Source organism: Otolemur garnettii, unplaced genomic scaffold (assembly GCF_000181295.1).
Source record: "Otolemur garnettii isolate 467f Iridium unplaced genomic scaffold, OtoGar3 scaffold00001, whole genome shotgun sequence".
NCBI classification, from domain to species: Eukaryota; Metazoa; Chordata; class Mammalia; order Primates; family Galagidae; genus Otolemur; species Otolemur garnettii.
The window spans coordinates 57,658,643-57,677,425 of NW_003852396.1; the positions used below are offsets into that span (position 1 = coordinate 57,658,643).

At 40.8% G+C, this 18,783-nt stretch overlaps 1 protein-coding gene across 1 annotated transcript in view; it reads right to left on the reverse strand.

Moving 5' to 3' along the window:
- Positions 1 to 15,742, reverse strand: part of MPPED2 (metallophosphoesterase domain containing 2) — a 175,242-nt gene extending 159,500 nt beyond the window's left edge. The window contains exon 1 of the mRNA XM_003781205.2: positions 15,492 to 15,742. Coding sequence (XP_003781253.1) covers positions 15,492 to 15,619 — 128 coding nt within the window. The 5' untranslated portion in view covers positions 15,620 to 15,742. The remainder of the gene's footprint in view (positions 1 to 15,491) is intronic.
- Between the last annotated feature and the right edge of the window lie 3,041 nt (positions 15,743 to 18,783).

The following is an 18,783-nucleotide window of genomic DNA, read 5'->3' on the forward strand; positions in this document are numbered from 1 at the left end:
CTGACTACATCTCCTTAATGTACTGAGCAGTCACTCATTTTTTTTAAAATCTAACAAAGACACGAAAATGAGGGAGAGATTGGAATAAAGACAACCGATTCTATGTGCGTGAACACATTCTTGGCCTCGCAACTGGATTCCACGGGAGACCAACCGAGATACATAAATCTGAGTAGCTTGGCTGTTCGTGTAAACAATTCACAACCTTATCATTGCTCCCTGAACTGACTTCAACTCATCAAAAATGTAGGCGCAGGTTATACACAGCACCCTACCTTAACTGAAACACAACAATAAATTTCCAAAATGTAGAACTCAGCAGCCCCCCCCCCCAAAAGAAAGAAAGAAAGAAAGGAAACAGGGTGGTGAAATCCCCACTCGTATACTGTGGAAGTCCGCGCAGCCCGTGTCTCTGTGCATCTTGAATCATGCATAATGCAACACCGCCACTGCTAACAGCAGGCGCGCACCAGATAATTTACACTTGTTTTTATGGACACGAGGAACTGATCTTTGAAGCTGTCCCTAATGAGATTCCGCTTGGCCCTAACAGCATCCTGAGAGAGTGTTCCGGTTTTCTACTTGGTATCCGGTGCATATTTATAATGCAGAATACAGGCTCATTTAAATTGCACGTGCGGATTTTGGTGTCTTCCCTATGTTAAAGGAAGATTTTCATATACTAAGGAGCACTGACTCTTCAATTACGAGACCATACTTTGCCTAAACAATGTCACTGCCAGCCTTGTAGGTACTTATCAAAGAGGCAGGTCCATCAAAGAGCTTCTACCTGCAGGGCAGAAAGCTCCACCAACTCGAACCCTGTGCTCAAGTCCACAGACTCAATTAGGTCTTTACCCAACGGGCATCTCCAGAAAGTCTAATTATATAACACCTTCCCTAGTAGACACAGCCACGGGGAAAGTTAGGGAGAAAACCTGAAGTCAGTCATCTAAATGAAAAACTTCCTGCCCCAAAAGTGCTTGCAATGCAGACTTCTCTTTCTTATTATCTGCCCTCTTTTAATTCCTGCTCCATGTCAAATTCTTTCTTAAGCCTGGCAGTTTATAGCAGGATTTTTTCTGATCACTTGGTTTTCAAAGGGTTTACAGTTTAGTCGCCTATAATTAGAACTCCATTACATACTTACTTTGAATTTCCTTTGTCTTATCTTTAAATTCATTTTTAAACGTTTTCAGGGGCTGTAACACCAATACTGTTATGATGGTATTATCTGTATTTAACCCAAATCACAGATTCCTGTCAAAACAGTTCTATAAGAACTTTAAGAGCGTATTAGTTTTCTGAAAAATACGTAGTTAAAATCAGAGTATAGAATACAAATTGGTTTGTGACAGATAACCCCTTTTCATGTTCTTCATTTCAAGAAAACTCCACCTTAGGGTCAGTTGGCAGTCAGACTCCTGGTAAATGTGCTGAAATACATCTTAATTAATTTCACGCTTCTCACCAATAATTGTTGACTCCAAATGGGATCAATAAATGATCATTTTTACAAGGCATTAAAACAATACCCTTTCTAACGCCTTAGCTTTTAAGATAGAGAACAATATAGGAAACGCAAATCTTTAGGGTCAAATTAGAAGCGTAACTTTGATATCTTTTCCTACGTTAGAAATTAGAGTTTACTAAGGTCAAAACAAGAGTCAACGAAAAGCATAGTAGAGGATGACTTGAGTCTATGAGTATCAGAAATACTCCAAGCTTCATCCAGCTCCATCTGGAAAAAAAAACACGGGAGACTTACATCAGGGGCCCTTTCTAAAGCCAAGCATATTAGCAGGTCTAAATACATGCTCTCAAAAGGAAGAAATGATCACAACAAGGAGAGACAAACGTCTTAAAGAAGCACATACTAATGGCTTGAACCCCTGCAGCCTCAGCTTTCATTCACTCAACAGGTTCTGTACACCGTCCAGGATGTGCTTAGCACTGTGAGGTGTTGTGGATACAGACAGCAAAAAATAAATAAATAAAATAAAAAAGACAGGATTGCTGCCTTCATAGAGCTTATAGCCCATGGCAAGACAGACCTTTCCCAAACAATCAGAAAACCAGTCTATGATCATTGCAACGGGGAAAAGCGTCACTCAAAAGTACTGTCTAAAGGCACACCTTAGACATCCAGAGAGGGGGAGAGGGTTCAGTAAAGAAGGGACCACGGTGGAAGGAGGAGGCAGCGTGCAGGGAAGAAGAATATCAACACCCATCAGAGGCTCGAAGTTCAGGGCAGTGGATCAGCCTGTTGCTCCTCCGCCCCTCTCAATACCTCTCCACTTGAAAAAATATAAACTATCGGAGGCGTGCCTAGAGAGCCAGACTTCTAATGTATCTTTCCTTCACTGTCAGCGATGAATCCAGACAGTTTTGAAGACCTTGGGAAAAATCGGTGGAGAGATCACCAAAGTTGGCACTAACTGTTGCCAAATGTCTGGCTGGCAACCAATGTACAGACTAAATTGGCCATAAAAACCTCACTGTAGTCTTGCTCCTCTCAAAGGAAATCATTTTGCCATCAACAATGAGGCTTACCCAGAGGCCAGCCTTAGGGGGAGGCCTTGAATTTTGAGCTCAACTCAATCGCCTGGTTTAGGGCAAGAGTTTCATGTTTCAGATGTGCAGTCAAGTAATCTGATCCCATCAGAGTTTTAATGGCTTCTAAAAAATTCAAAGTGTTAAATCCTTTTCCCAGCCTCCCCCCACAGAGCAATCAGAGGGTGCTTTTTTCCAACTCCTTCCTCCTCCTATCTCTTATTCTTATATGTAAACAGCTACTAAGTCACCAGTTTCATACTTTTCATAATCGTTTCTCATTCCTAAAGTTTGATTATAACCTGAGTTCTAAAAGGACACCCATGCACCTATTCTGCCTGCTTTGAAAAACACTGAGAGAAGAAGAAATTAAAGAATAATAAAAGTGGCATATTTGGAAATGGTCCTTCATTTCATGACACTATTACCATGAATCCCTAGAAAGCCGAACAACTTCCAGGACTCCAGTAAAAGACACATCACTCACTGAGAGTTACTCTGACCCAGGCAGCGCCCAGAGAGTTAAGTGCTACGACATCTGTGCTTCTGGCTACCAGGAGGGTAACAGAGGTTCCCACCCTCTTTCCTGGTGTGAGAATCCGAGGGAGACTGCACAACCCTAAAAACTTCTTGACAAGAATAAAACAGACACACCGAACTTAACAGCGTGAGAAAAGCTATGGCGACGATGGAGCATATGCCACCATTAAAACCGCTAGAGCTCAAGTGTTAATGTTTTAGAGGCAATAATGAAAACCAGCATTATTAACAATAATAGCCACCATACTCCGAGCGTTTAGATGTGATGCTAAGCGCTTTACTGAGCACTAAGCATCCTCTAATGTAGCACCGGCCATTACCTTTGGAAGCCTATGTGATTCCCATCCCTGCTGTAAAGATGAGACACCAGTAGAAGTTGTGGATATGCTTTTTTTTTTTTTTTTTGAACTTCTGAAATGACATCCTATTTTTAAAGTAGTTTTAATTGTGCCCAGATTTCTGCTTAGCAACGATCACTCTCCCTTGAACTTTTCCTTCAAAAACACAAGCATTTCTTCTTCCCCTACGTCTTTCCTTCTCCCTCTCCCTCATGTTCTTTGTTTACTGCTTTATTAAGATATTAAGCCCGGCAGTGACTCCTGCAGCCTGTGGTACAGCACCTCGCAAAATAGCGCTGTCTGTTTATAACGTGACACCACCCTCCCCGCAGAGTGTGAGACCATGACTCAAATCCACTAATGGCTGGCAAGTTCATTTGAATTCTACACTTGACAAAATAAACACCTCATAAAGGCAGGTAAGCAGAAGCTACTTTTCACTCTGGACTGCTTTGTCTTAATAAGCTTCGAAAGGGAGGAGCCAGCTAACGGGAACCCGGCCGTGCACACACAAAGCACAATTATGGCATTAAGAGATTGGGATAAAAGCAAAAAGGCTCACGTAAAGTAAAATTATTTTTTCTCCCAACGGCAGGGAGGGGTACCTATCCCTTGTACAGAACGCTGTTGAACTGCAAAGGTTCTCTGAGTGCAAATCCTGGTTGCATTAGCAAGATCTAGCTGAGCCCTTCTGAAAAAACCAAGGCACTTGATTTCCCCAAAACCAGTTCCCCCAAGGGCTCGTGTTTTTCTTCTTTTTGTCCACAGAAAATGAAGCTCCACTTACACGGTGCAGGGAATATTTCAAAACATTCCCTTTTTTTCTCAAAGTGCAGAATTTATGGTAACAGATAATTAACAACAAATGACAAACAATCCGAGCAGTAAAGGTCCCAGTTTGGTTGCCAAGATGATGGTATCAAATTCCAAGATAAACAGTGGAGCGTGCCGACAGCCATTAACATCCTGGTGGGGTCGAGATGGGGAGACGCAAAACAGACAAGCCGTCCACACTGGAGGGGCATGATCTGGAGCAAACAACCTCCCACGGGGTTACTATTTCCCTTCTGAATTCTCGGGAGGGTCAGTTGCAAGACCGGGTAGAATAGAACTCATACTACTGTACCAAACAGAATACCCAAGCTTTACATGTATTTCACATGGAGAAAGCATTCGATTCTTCTTTGAACCGCATTACGTAAGAATTAGGAATTAATTCTTCAGAAGTTAACACCTCCCCGTCTGTTTATTCTTCCCAAAGACTCCCTCCCTATACTTCTTTTCTCTAAGTTTGTTGAGTCCAAATAGGTTTCCATGCGACCAGCTGTGCCCAAAATGTGAGGGTTAAGAACAAAGTGGAAACAAGTTAACCTGTAAAGTCAGAATGTGAGCACGACATATGGTAAGTCTCCCAGATACTAACAGATGGCGAACCTTGGGAAATCACAACTTCAGATATTCTTACATTTCTCAAAAGCCAGTTCATAGTTCACTGTTTGTGTCAAATGGATTTTGGAAAAAAAAATACAATCCTAAAGTTTTGAATTACTTAAAAAAAAATTGTTCCTTCCCACAGACCAAAACGGGTCCCAATCCTTTCCAGTGCTATGTTTATGGGTGTGTTGAGTGAGCATGCAAATCCCAGGCATCGAAGGTGCAACTCCCTACTGACTGACCTACCTTGGTACAAAAGTCAAGCCCAAGGCCAGGGACATGATAATTGCTACAGAAGAGTTAAGATCTCGCAAACGTATCTGCTACACACAGTAGAATCTCTGTACGGTGCCTAAAGCAAACTGGTCAACATAAAGAGAAGGTCAATACAAGGAACTTCCACTGAGTGCATGTGGTGTGCATCTGGTCTATGAAAGTTAGGTCAGCATAATGAGGTGGTCAGTGTAGGGAGATGGTCACCTACAGAGGTTCTACTGTGTTCCTCCTCACTCTTTCTCTTTCTCTCCTCTTTACAAATACCTCCTTTTCTCTTCTTCTCTATACAAAGTCAATCACCTCATTATATCCCCAGCCTATGTGCCTTCATCTGTTTGAGCAGCTATAACAAAATGTCATAAACTAGTTTATAAATAACGGAAATTTATTTCTCACATTTCTAAAGGCCGGGAACTCCAAGATCAAGGCAGGTTCAATGTCTGATGAGGCCCTACCTCCTGGTTCATGGGTAGCCATTTTTTCACTCTATCTCATATAGAAGAAGGGTGTGGGGTTTCTCTGGGGCCTCTTACATAAAGACATTTGTGAGGGCTCTACCTTGAAGAGCTAATCACCTCTCAAAGGCCTGACCTCGGTATACCATCACCTTGGGAGTTTGGATTTCAACACACGGATTTTGGAGAGATATGATTAGACCATAGCACAGATTTTGGAGAGATATGATTAGACCATCCAAGAAGGACCAGTACGTAAAAGCTGTATCTCTTGCAAATCTAGGATATCTTAAACATAAAGTGCCAAGAGCAATGGGTATGATTTTTGTGATTAAAAAAAACTTTCATCAGGCTTCTGTGGTTATTTTTGAGGTCTTGAAGCAAAGCAAAATGAAACAAAATGGAGAAACATGTTCACAAAGGCAACACTTCCACAGAGCTGGTAAAATGTTTGTGCTGTAGCAAAAGGCTAACTCTTTCAGGAAATTAGAGAAACATGTGGAGGTTGCTTAGCTGGTGGGAGGCTTCATTTTTTCTTGATTTCAGTTTTAAGTCTTTGTTCAAAACATAGTTTAAACGAAGTGTACGATATGTAAAAGGTCTGAAACTTGGTCAAGTACCAAGTTTAGCCCAAGTACCTAAAACCAAATACCACCAGGAAACCACTTTTCTTAGCCAATCAGTATAAATGCCAAGAAAGCCCATAGCAAGATGGGAAAAGATATTTTTCCAATCCAAGAATTATCAAATCTTTGATCTGAAAGGTTTCAGAGACTGTCTGTACAAAGAAATAAATGGGTTTGAGCAGAGTGTACAGGAAGAGTCACGCCCAGTGAGGAACTTCAATCACGGTCTAACTCTCACTTAGAATTTTAAAGCTTAATACTACTAACCACTAAAACTGTATCTTTTTGCTTTATTAAATGGTGATGTTAGTTTTCCTTTTCTTTCTGTTTTTTTTTGTTTGTTTGTTTTAAATCATTTCAATAGCTTTAGCATTTCATGTAAACTTGCATAAAAATTTAAACCAACCAGAAGGGCTTATAGGTGTATTCTTTGTTATTATTATTTTTTGCTTTCTCTTACCAACTTGTGATTCGATAAAAGGGCTTGTACCTTGATCTATGGTAAGGAGGAAAAAAATGAAAAGCCTGCAGAAATGCATTTTCTCATCTGCATATATCTTACCCTTCTGAAGGGACAGAAATTGAAGCAAATGAAATCTTCAAAGCAAAATAGAACAAAAATATGCAGACCCAAATACTGCAAGAGCCAATAAATCCACCAGAATTTCCTCTTTGCAGAGGTAGTGTTTCCACATAGACAAAGCCTCCAACTGTACTTCTGACTTTTTTTTTTTTTTTTAAAAAGGCAGACGAACACGGTGGTCTGCAAAAGTGTGGCCATTTTGTCCATACTGATATAGAAATAATACCCTAACTACGCCAGGATAGCTGCTTAAACATCTAGCTTCCAGTAAGCTATAAAAATCTAAAAGGGCGAAAGACCTGGGGAGGAGAGCGCTAAGGAAATGCCGAAAAGGAAGGAAAACAAACGGATGAATAGCTCTTCCAAGATTCGGAAAGCTTTTCTCCTTCTTGGAAACAGTTCAGAACTACCTAGAGTTTGTTGCTTGTTAGCCAAGACAAGATGAGCAGCATTAGCTTTGCTTTTACATCTTAAAATCTCATCTTCATAAATTCTAAAATTGCAGAAATAAAACTGAACAAGTGCCACATATAAACTGCCTCTTGCATGACTTCCTATTTAGTTTGCCTTGCCATCTGCATAATTTCATCAAAACATCTCCCTGAGAGAAGTTTATGAAAACATCAAACTGTAGTTAGAGCAGGAGACAGATTCAATTGACAAGGAGATGTCATCCGATGGCTCCCAGTTTCAGGCTGTCTCTATCCAATGACTGTGGCCACAATGGGTATGTCTATCCACTGACTTTCTCTGTGAATCCTTCTTTATTCCTATAAAGGCAGGTAATTTTCAGAACCCCAAACCCAGTGTAACACAGTAGATAGGATCTGTTTCACTTGTCAAAATTCTTTAACGGAGAGTCAAGTGGCCAAAAAACAAACAAACAAATATAAAAAGACTGCCCAGTTATGCAACACGCAGCTAGGGTTGTAAGAACAAAGCCATATGGACAAAAGAAAATCTAATTTTAGATTGCTTTTTAAATGCTTGAATGCCAACAATGAAATCTCCAGAACAGGATAAAAGTCTGTTCTAAAATGAAGTCCAACTGTCACGGACCACAAGACCGGTACCCTCAGGGAGCGTAGAGGAAAAAGAACTTACTTTGCAAAAGAAATGAGAGAAGAAACGAAAAATACCCCATGTTTATATATAAAGTGCAAACTAAAAGGGGCATTCAGCATCTCCAAGATGAATGTGAGATTGAAAACATTAAAAAAAAAATTATGGCATACTAATGTGTAGGCCAGGGATAAATCTATAATGAGAATGAGAAGTGGCTCACTGAGACAGTATACACTTAGAATTTTTTTTTTTTTTTTTTCAAATAACAAACGCACCCCAGCTCAGCAGTAAAGGGCAAATTTCTACCTTGTTAGCACAGGGCCATTCCACGGAGCCCCAGACATTCACTCACTCGTCGATAGGATTCTTCTCCCCCCACCATTTCCCCGTGATGTCTTACCATTAGTTCTGTCCCTACCGCATACCTACCACAAACAATGTGGGATTTGTGTGCTTAATTTTAAATAGAAAAATATAAAAAGTAAGAAACAGGAGAGATTCCAGACTGTCAGAATGAGAAGGGATGATGCTGCCAGCCAGGTGAGGGAAGGACCTGAAACTCAGAGGCCCAACTTGCTAATGACCATAGAGCTAATTAGCCACCACAACAGACTAGAATGTAGATTCTCTGAAATATTGTTAAGTTGTCTCCCACAACAAGCTATTTATTTACTGATTACTATATACTCTGTTGGTTTCCAAAGGCAGAGTTGAAGGCATAGTCAGGAGGTGCATGAGGACACTTTGGTCAGTGATGGACCACACATATGAAAGTAGCTCCACAGATGATAACAGACTTGAGAAATTCCTACAGCCTAGTCATAGAGTAGCTATTGTAACGTCATCTTAGCATCATCCATTATTCACAAGTTTGGGGTAATGTTGGTTTAAACAAACCTACTACTCTGTCATCATATAAAATTATAACATGTACAGTTATGTACAGCACATAATACTTGATAATGATAAATGACCATGCTACTGTTCTATGTATTCCCTATACTTTTTATAGTTATGTTAGAGTGCACTCCTTCTGCTTGGTTAACTGTAAAACAGCCTCAGGCAGGTCCCTCAGGAGGTATTGGCTGAGAAGTCATTGTTGTCAAAGGAACTGACAGATCATGAGCATTAATACTTCTGAAGACCTTCCAGTGGGACAAGATGTGGAGAAAGACACTGCTATTGATCCCACATAGGCCTGGACAAGCCCATATGTGTATCTGTAGCCTAAGTGTACAGTGTTATAAAGTCTACAGTAGTACAATAGTAATGTCCTGGGCCTTCATATTCACTCCCTACTGGCTCACTGACTCACTGGAAGCAACTTCCTATAAGCTCCATTTATGCTAAGTACTCTATGCATTTTTTATCTTTCATAGCACATTTTTACTGTACCTTTTCTATGGTTAGACACCCAAACACTTAGCATTACTCTACAAACTGCTGTACAGGATTCTGGCCTGGGAGCAGAGGCTATCCCATATAGCCTAGGTGTGTACTGGGCTATACCATTTAGCTTTGTGTTAACATACTCCATGCTTCTCACACGTAGACAAAATCGCCTAAAGATGAATTTCTCAGAATTTATTCCCAGCATCAAGAAGGGCATGATGGCATTTCCTTAAAAACTTCCCTTCAGTTGCAAGACTATGAAGTCGATACCATGGTTCTCATCTTCCCACCCATGAGCAAGTTGAATTATTTGGAACTAGTGAAAAGCCTTTGCCCTATTCCTTGATTGTAACATAAAATAGAAGACAGTGTCACCCAAGGAAGTGAGGCCAAAAGGAAAAAGGAGTTACATCAGAGCAAGCCATTTCAGCAAATCTTACAGACAAAGCAGAAGGACTTGAAGACAAATTACGTTTTTACCATTCTTTAAAAGGACGTTTTACCATAAAAGTGTCCCACAGTCATTATAAAAATAGTTCAAATTATACAAAAGTATAAGAAATAAAGAGTGAAAGGTTCTTAGCCTACATACCCTTCCCCACATTCATTCCCAAATTTATTCCCTAAACCATCACCTGTAAAGTTGAAATTTATCCTTCTACACACTTTTGTATACTTAATTAATTAAAGAGCACCTTTCTACAACACTCTTCTGTAACTTTGTTTTCAGATCTAAGGTTACCTTATAAGATCTTTACAGTATAAACGTTTACTTCCTACTACATTCCTGAAATGGATAAGCCTGAAACCTCAGATCAGACAAGCAACATCCTGTAAGAAATTGGTACACAATGATCTCCCAGATCATTTTTGATTAGTAATGCCCAAGCAACACTGACAGATGCCATACAATGCAACACTGTAACAATAACAAGCCGGACTTGTCAAATTTTATACAGGCCAGTAGTTTAGAAATGAAGATGTAAATGTATCTCATGCTCACCAGCTAGTAGGCAAAACCATAAATATTGTCTCAGCGTCTATTTATCAAGTGCTATCTTTCAGGTCCTACAAGTCATATACATTATCTCATTTAATTCTCACAACCATCTGAAGGGTATTCAACCGGTTTTACACATGAGAAAACTGAGGTTCAGTAATTTTTCCATCTTCACCCAGCCAAGCTGGCAACTGGCAGGATCAGCACTTGCATACAGATCTCTAATTTCAAACGATCATCTTCTCAGCTACCACACATATACTGTACTGTCCCTTTGCACTCAATCCTGATTACTTATAGTTAACTCTCAGGGCTTGTCTTTTAACCACAGAGGTGGGGAATCTTAAGAAACTGACTGGGGTACAGGGGTTTAGGTACACCCAAGTGGAGGAAGCCCACTGTGACTCCACAGAGAAAACCAGGAAGCACAGGGTTGGCGAGGCTCCTTCCCCTTGGGATTGCTACTCCCATGGAGTAACTAGAGGCAAACAACACCTTCCTAGACATTTTAGGATATGGACAGGCACTAAATCAGGGCACCTGCCAACCTCACAATCAAAAGTCCCAACTAGAAAAGTTTTCATGGCTCTTTGCTGTTAATGGCTCTTTGAGGAAGACAGGACATAACCTTCCAATGATGTTCTTACTTACTCATTTATTTTCCAAATGAACTGAGACAGTTTAGAATTAACAAGAAAAACAGAATCCATAAAACAATCATTAATGATAACAGCTAACATTTACTGAGTATAGATTAAGTATGGACTGCGCACTAAGCACTCTCCTAAAAGCTGCACATGCGATACTGTTTCATCCTTTTATCTTTCACAACCTTGATGATGGGCACTACTTTTATCATTCACAATTTTACAGGTGGAAAAAGAAAACATAGACAAGTTAAGACATTTATCCATAGTTAGTCATACAGCTAGTCAGTGGTGCAGCCACTGGTAATCGGGTAATCTGACTCCCCTAGTGATGGTGACTATGTTACTCTGCCTCCCTAAAACGCAGTAAAAGGACAGTGCTAAGTAAGATTCCAGGAGTGTTAACAAGCAAAGGTACAGATTAGAAAAATGGCTCAAACTGAAAACAAAATTTGGCGTAAGCTTCCTAGTAGTCAATTCTTTTTTCTTTTTTTTGAGACAGAGCCTCAAGCTATCCCCCTGGGTAGAGTGCTATGGCATCACAGCTCACAGCAACCTCCAACTCCTGGGCTCAAGTGAGTCTCCTGCCTCCACTTCCCAAGTAGCTGGGACCACAGGTGCCTGCCACAACGCCCAGCTATTTTTTGGCTGCAGCCATCATTGTTGTTTTGGCAGGCCTGGGCTGGATTCGAACCCGCCACCTTAGGTGTATGTGGCTGGCGCCTTAGCCACTTGAGCCACAGGCGCTGAGCCAGTAGTCAATTCTTAAAGAAAAAGATGAGGAATTAGCCCCAGCAGGGTAAGCACCCACCCTGGGTTGCACTGGACGGAGAGGTTCCCAGAACGTGGAACGTTCAATGCTAAAACTGAGATGGCTGGATACTCGAGCTTTATAGTACTTTATTGGCCCTCAGATCGTGAAGAACATATAAAATCTCTATGGTGTTTTCTACATTAGCTCTTTCAGCCCCTCCTTCCATCAATACTCAAAATACGAAATAATTTTCTCAACATTCTCCTTGGGAAAAACGAAAGGGTTGTGGAAAAATGCAGCCCTGTTAATTGCTGGGTTGCAATCACCACATCTGTTAGGATGTTCAAGACTCCGGGTAAGGGGAGACACACATATTCTAGGTTAAATTTGCCCTGCCACTCCAGCTGAGCTTTAATTTTCTTTCCTAAAGTTTTACAGGATTGCTTTCCTTAAAAAAAAAAAAAAAAAAAAAAAAAATGGGCAAGGCCTCTTTGCCTCAAAGGAGTAGGGTGCCAGCTCCAGCCAAAAACTGCAAAAAAAAAAAAAACAAAAAAAACTTCCCTATGTAACAAGCAGAGATTTAAGCCAGTCCTTCTTGGAGAGCACCGTGGCAGTGTTTTCAGAACTCAAGAGATGCAAACTAAACCAGTATCTCGTGAACACCAGGTCTGAAATTACCCATGAACTTTATGAAGATGGGGACTGGGTCTAATTCATTTGTGTTCTCCCCACACCATCACCCTGTAAATAAATGTTAGCTTCACTGAGATCTTAGTAAGAGCTGAAAACGATTCTTAACAGTCATTTGGTGCGAATGTTTACTGACGGATAAACTGAGGCCTAGAGAAGAAAAGTAAGCTGCCCAGGGTTAATCACCAAGCTGAGCGAGAAGAGTGAAGTAAGTGGGCAGTGGGCAATTCCTAACAAAGCTGAGAAAACCACAGCTACTGCCACCAGGCTGTTCTCAAGAAAACAAGAGATCATCAAAGGGACAGGGAAGGATTTTAACTCCAGTCCAAGTGATTGTCACAAGTCTCCAGAGACCTCAGGGGTAAGTAAAAAAGGAAAGAAACGGTTCTAAAAATCCCACCTGAAATAAATGAGCAACTATGCGAGTGGAAAAGACAAAAAGTCCTCAGGGAGAGAATCAAACCTCTGCCATGGCACGTTGAAAATTTCAGAAAAACTGAACATTTTATAGATATTGTCTAACCAATTGAACTTTCTATTTATACTAAGGACAATTTTTTTTTTAACATAACAGAAATATAACCTGATTGCATTCAATCCAGGTACTTGAACTCTTACTATGGGCTAGTCACTGTGCTAGATCATCGGGTCTGCAAAACAATAGTATGGGCCTAGAAAGAAAAAGTAAAGCCAAGGGAGAGCGAGCCAACATGTACGTCCAGGCCAATATTCAAAAGGTCAGGACCTGACAGAAAAATTCCAGTGAAAATCTACAAGCATCAATCACAATTTCTCAGCTCAATGCATCATCAGATCAATGGATCAATCAATCAATCAGTATTTCTGAACATCTGTCACCTGCTCAGAAGCACAATCCCTGCTTTAAGAAGTGAACAATGTAGATGAAAGGCTAAGATATAGAGGCACAGATAGAGAGATGGAAGAAAATAATACTGGAGGTGGCACAAAGTCAATGCCATAGGCGTGTGTGGTGGTGGGTATGCACAATCATTTTGGTTTAAGAAGGGAAAGAGAAAAGATACCTCGTGTAAGTGAGGGACCTAAACTGGTTCTGAGGCATTTGTCGAGCAGAGCAGAAAGGTCTCACAGCTATCAGAAAGGGAAGGCAACGCCACTCATGTTAAAGGGCCCAACGTATGCTCAGGAGACAGTGAGCTGACTTGTGTGGCTGGAGCAGAGGGTCCAGGGAGGAATCCCTCACCAGGGATAAAAGCAAAAAGGCTCAGAGGAAACCTCCTGTGGAAGAATCCTCTAGTCCCAGAGGATAGAGGAAAAGGGCTGCACAGCTGTGTAAGTTGCCATTGCAAACCCCATTTTTCCAGCCATTTTTTTCAAAAGAAGTATAATGTGATCCTTCAAATTGGTTATGGCTAGCTGTAAGCAGATCGATTCTCAAGTTACACGATTTTTAAAATATCTCTGTGCATTCACAGTTTGCCAGTAGAATCTCATGGCCAAGAACAAGTGAGCAGATGTCTGCAGACCTGAGGACTAAGCTCAAGTTCCCCAGCAGTCATGTTCCAAGGAATCTGGAAAAAAACATACTTTCTTTTTGCCTGATTGGAAACAGGATCCACAAAGTGCCTTGTGATTCTTTAACACAAACGCCACACCAGCAAAACAGACCTAAAGGTATCTTAAATCAGAGCTTAAACAAATTCTGTACCATTTGATGAAAACAAACAGAAACAAAAGAATAGAAATATATTTGAAATGAATGCGGATTTATTATTCACAAAAGCCATTTCCATACCCAAAAAACCTTACTCCCTTTAAAAACTTTTTCTTAAAATCATGTTAGCAGTCCCTCATAACTATGAACATATTCTGATGTAAAGAAAGTATAAAGTTCTTAGAGTACTATCGAACTAACCATTTACAAGGATTTTTTTTTTCCTTTTCTTGTTCAAGCATGCTGTTTTAGTATGGCCATTTGCAGAAATTTCATCATAGGTAATTGAGTGGCTTTCCAGAATATACTCACAAAGCAACTTTCAGTATTTACACTAATATCCAGGCAGCCCAGGGAAAGACCTTTTTGCTTGGTTAATGTTTCTAAATTTGAGGAGGACTTGTGTGTGTGTTTGGGAGGGGACCTACTAATTTTTTAAAGGCCCACATGAAACAATTAAAAACGAGTTCGTGACTTAGACATGCTTCAAGTTCAATTCTTCCAGGAATGGTAAAAGCAGTCAACAGAACCCTCATCTCCTCTCTATGCTGACTATGCCACAGTGTACAAAGACATTTAGTCCTACTTTGAAAGACTCATGGTAGACAGTGGAAGAGTCTCATAGAGAATGAGCGTCAGGCCTTGAAGGAACAAGGGACATCATGACCTTTCACACCCTTCTGTTAAAAGCTCAGCACATCCTATACCAGAAGACCAGAAAAAAAATTGGTGTGCAACCAGGTGCCCTCCGTGAAATCCTCGCCTCTGGGTTTCTCCCACACTCTGTCCCTTAAATGGTTTAAACCTCCACATGACTTAAATAGTATTAGGGAGTGAGAGAAAAGTATAATTCCTAGAACCAACTGTTCCACTGTCCCTTAATCCTTTGTTCCCCATATTGTTTGAGTCCTGCAGCATGCAACACACGTTCCACCAGCAACAGGCAAGACAATGGATTGAGCAGTAGCTGGACAATTAGTCCCAATTAGGCCTATTTCCCAGCTGAATATGGGGTGAGGTGTGGGGAAAAACTATAGAAATTTTAAAGAACTATTTCAGCATGGAAGCAAGCCATACGAGGTAAAGCAAACTGACCTAAAGGTCAGGGGGCTTGGCCAAAATTCACTGTGTGATATTAGGCAAATGCCTTAACCTCTCTGTTCTTTTCTGTTTTCATCTATAAAATATGGACAACCACTACCCTTCCGAGCTTCTGAAGATCTAATGTCAAATTAATAGTTGAAAGTGCTCTGAAAATCTGAAATGTTACACGGACATTGGGGATTCCTCCCAAGCTGTATTAGAAACCACAGATAACCGTCTGTTTTGCAAACCGTTTACCTTTTATCCTCCCTAGCAGGAGATATTAGTGAACGCTCTTCTTTGTCACTTTATTTCTATTTCCTGGATTGCTAGTTTCTTCTACGTTCATGAGCGATACTTACATATGTACATGCGGTGGCTGGAATCTGCTCTGGTTGATGTTGTAGTGTGTGAACGCCTGGGTGGGGTTTGAGCTGTACTCATCCACCGTTATGGTAACTTTGCCTTGAGAAGGAATCCCATGTGCCATCCTTCCTCCCTATAGACATGAGCAATTCACAACTGTTCAGAGCAGAAGGTGGAAGCAGGCATGGTGCATTTCAGCCAACCTCTGAAGCCAAGGGTCTAGTCATCAATACTGCTGTGTGTTTCTGAAAGAAAAAGAAAAAAACATATATGTGTGTGTGTGTGTATAAAATGAAAACAAAGACAGTATGTTCTAAGAGACATTAAGTTTGACATCTCGACGTGGAATTAGCTCAGGGATCATCTGAATACGTGCTGTTGTCTCGTGATACTTCGTGCACTTCAGACCGGACATTACACTCTACCTGTCATTGCTGGGTGCTAGCAAATCATCTCAATGGAGTTCAAACTAAGATTTCCTCTTTAATTATAATTATAGCACTTAATGAGAATTACGAAAGGGGCATATCCACAGTTGCCATGGTGTCTAGCTATAAATGGTCTGTGCTCAAAGTTTGTGCTTCCTGCTAATTGGAATGTTTACTCTTCACAAAGTTGGTGTCATATAATCATTTGAAAGCTCAAGGCTTAAAACAGCCAGATAATACAGTGACAAAAACACATTTTGAATGCTGAGCTTGTAACGCATACCTGCATCACACACAGTAAACACACATGACAAGTAATTTCTTTTCTTTCACAGCTCCCCCAAATAACACAGGTACTCCATGCCTGGTAAACGTATGCATTCCTCTGTGGCCAAGAACTTAGGGTAAGGCAAATCCTTCTTGCTAAATGTAGTGTCATTTCTTTAAACGTTCTGGTCACCGAGGGGGGAAGCCAAACTCATGGAGTGCCTGGCCCACCACTTCGAATGCATTTTCTGCCTCCCTTGTGCAACCCCTGACAGAGTTGTAAAGGAGGGCAGCCGTTGTATCAGCCACCTTATTCTTGGGGCTGCATAATTCTCAGTAGTGGGTTTCATTCTTTAAAAAATTTCCAGTAGTTCTGATTCTTCATATAAATGTGAATATATTACGCATATTTGCCGCACTGGGTTGAGAAGTGAAGATGTCTATCTTTATGGCAGGTGTGCAAAGAACGAGGAGAGCAAATCCTTTGCATGGAAGCTGCTACAACGGATCAGTGTGGTGGAGACGCATGCTCCTCGGACAAGCCCGCGGTAACCCACACTCTTACTTGAAGAGCTCCGCGTCAGAATAGGTTTGCCCTGTGCAGCATTAAGCTCTGAGCATCTTAAGTGCCATCTCAAATAAAAATATTTAGAATACTAAGATTAGATCTAAATTTGGCATGAAATACCTTAAATATCCAGCAAAAGGCAGATGGGCTGCCATAGGCCATTTATTTTATTATTTTACAACCCAGGGCTTTGTGTAGCCCTCCATATGCTAGCTGGGCTAAGAAATTCCAGAGTGTTCTACCCCAATCCTTGCCTTCCTCATATTAGCAAAGTAAGCTAAATAACAGCCACTTTGCCTGGGTCCCTGATGTACAACTGCACTACCAAGAGATGAAGCCCTGGTGCTCTGGCATTTTAAATAAAGTGTCACTTTGGCTTCCCTCTCTTTTTCCTGACTTCATGGGAGGTAAGAGTCCTTTAAGCACCAGCTGATAGACAACCAGGCCAGTAGGATTAACTAAATTAAAATCTCTCCTGGCTCCTCTGATGTACCCTATCTATAAGAACTGCTTGCAAATCATAACGTAGCAGTTTTCATACCAAGTTTGCAGCTGTTTCCTTAATTTCCCCCACAATTATATTTTACTGTTATTTTGCATAACAGTAAAACACAACACCTGCTTCAAATTGCAGTCCTGTTCTAAGTACTGTAATTCTCTTTTGAGACACAAAGTACCGAGACACTACTGAAGCGCAAAACTGCATAATTGCGTGGCACTGAAAAGTAAATACAAATGAAAACATCTTCCTGTTATAGAAATGACGGTCATTAAAAAGAATGTTAGCCATCAAAGCACAGAGGGGGAAAAATACACATTTTCAGACTGCAAGAACTTAGTGTTTGCATAAATTAGAGAGTGGTGTAAAAATTACTTGGCAATTCTTATGTCTCTTCTTCCATCAATGTCTATTGTGTGAAACGCAGAACATTAAGAAGCAGAGGAAAACAAATTCATGTCTAGACCACTATGACCTCTGAGTAGCAATCTATATACCTGGTGCCAGAAAGACTTCCAATGTTTCCACAGTAAACTCACTGACTAAACTAAGCAAAATGTGGTCTAGAAATAAAACGGACACATGAAACATTCAAAAATCTATGCACTGACTTACAGTAGTATGCATGAGGCCCTCCTATGGTCCCCCAATTGAAGCTGAGGAGAGACAGAACTCAGGAGGAGATAATTCCAACTCCTCAAAGATGATCCCAAAGTCATCCTTTCGATCACCGAACATCTATGCCTCTCGGTACCTTTGCCCCAGCAAGACGAATAGGCCATCTTTTCAGCAGCAAGCACAGGCCCCTATAACTCGGAAGGGCTAAATGGGTGTCTGGCCACTCATCTGAATTCATCTTCACCATGTTCCCTTTCAAATGTTTTATCGAAACAGTGCACCTGCAGTGACTATCTTCTTTAATCTAGAGTCCTTTGAAGAAAATGTCAGACTGAGGCAAAGAGCTTCAAAACTTTCCCAGCATCTTCAGCGACAAGTCAAGAAAAGGCTTATTTTTAAAAATGCTACTCAACCCCTCCCCACACACACATCTCAAAATGAACATACCCTAAGAATATGAAGCAGAAACACGTGGGAAAGACTGGTTGCCCTGGCAGACGCTCAGAGACGGGGGATAACGGGCAAAATCACCTCCTTTCACTTGAGAAATTAGAAGAAAGATTGAAACAAGACAGACACGTTGTCTGAAACTATCAAGAAGCCGTCTGACCTGGCTTTGCAGATTTCGACAGCAAAACCTTCCAAATGGTCAGATTTTTGTGCACCTCGCCCTCCTTACACTTACATTAACTTTTTACACATGATATTTAAAGATAGCAGTATTCTTTCTCATTTTTGTTTTAATTTTCATTTTATACTTCAATACGCTTGTTCGGCATAACAAAGGAAACCAACACAAAATGCCAAGGAGCCTAAAGAAAAAAACCTAAAAGGCACCTAAACTGCCAAACATTCATGCTGGTGCTAGTTTGATTTTGTCTTTTAAAAAAAATCATGTGAGCACATTT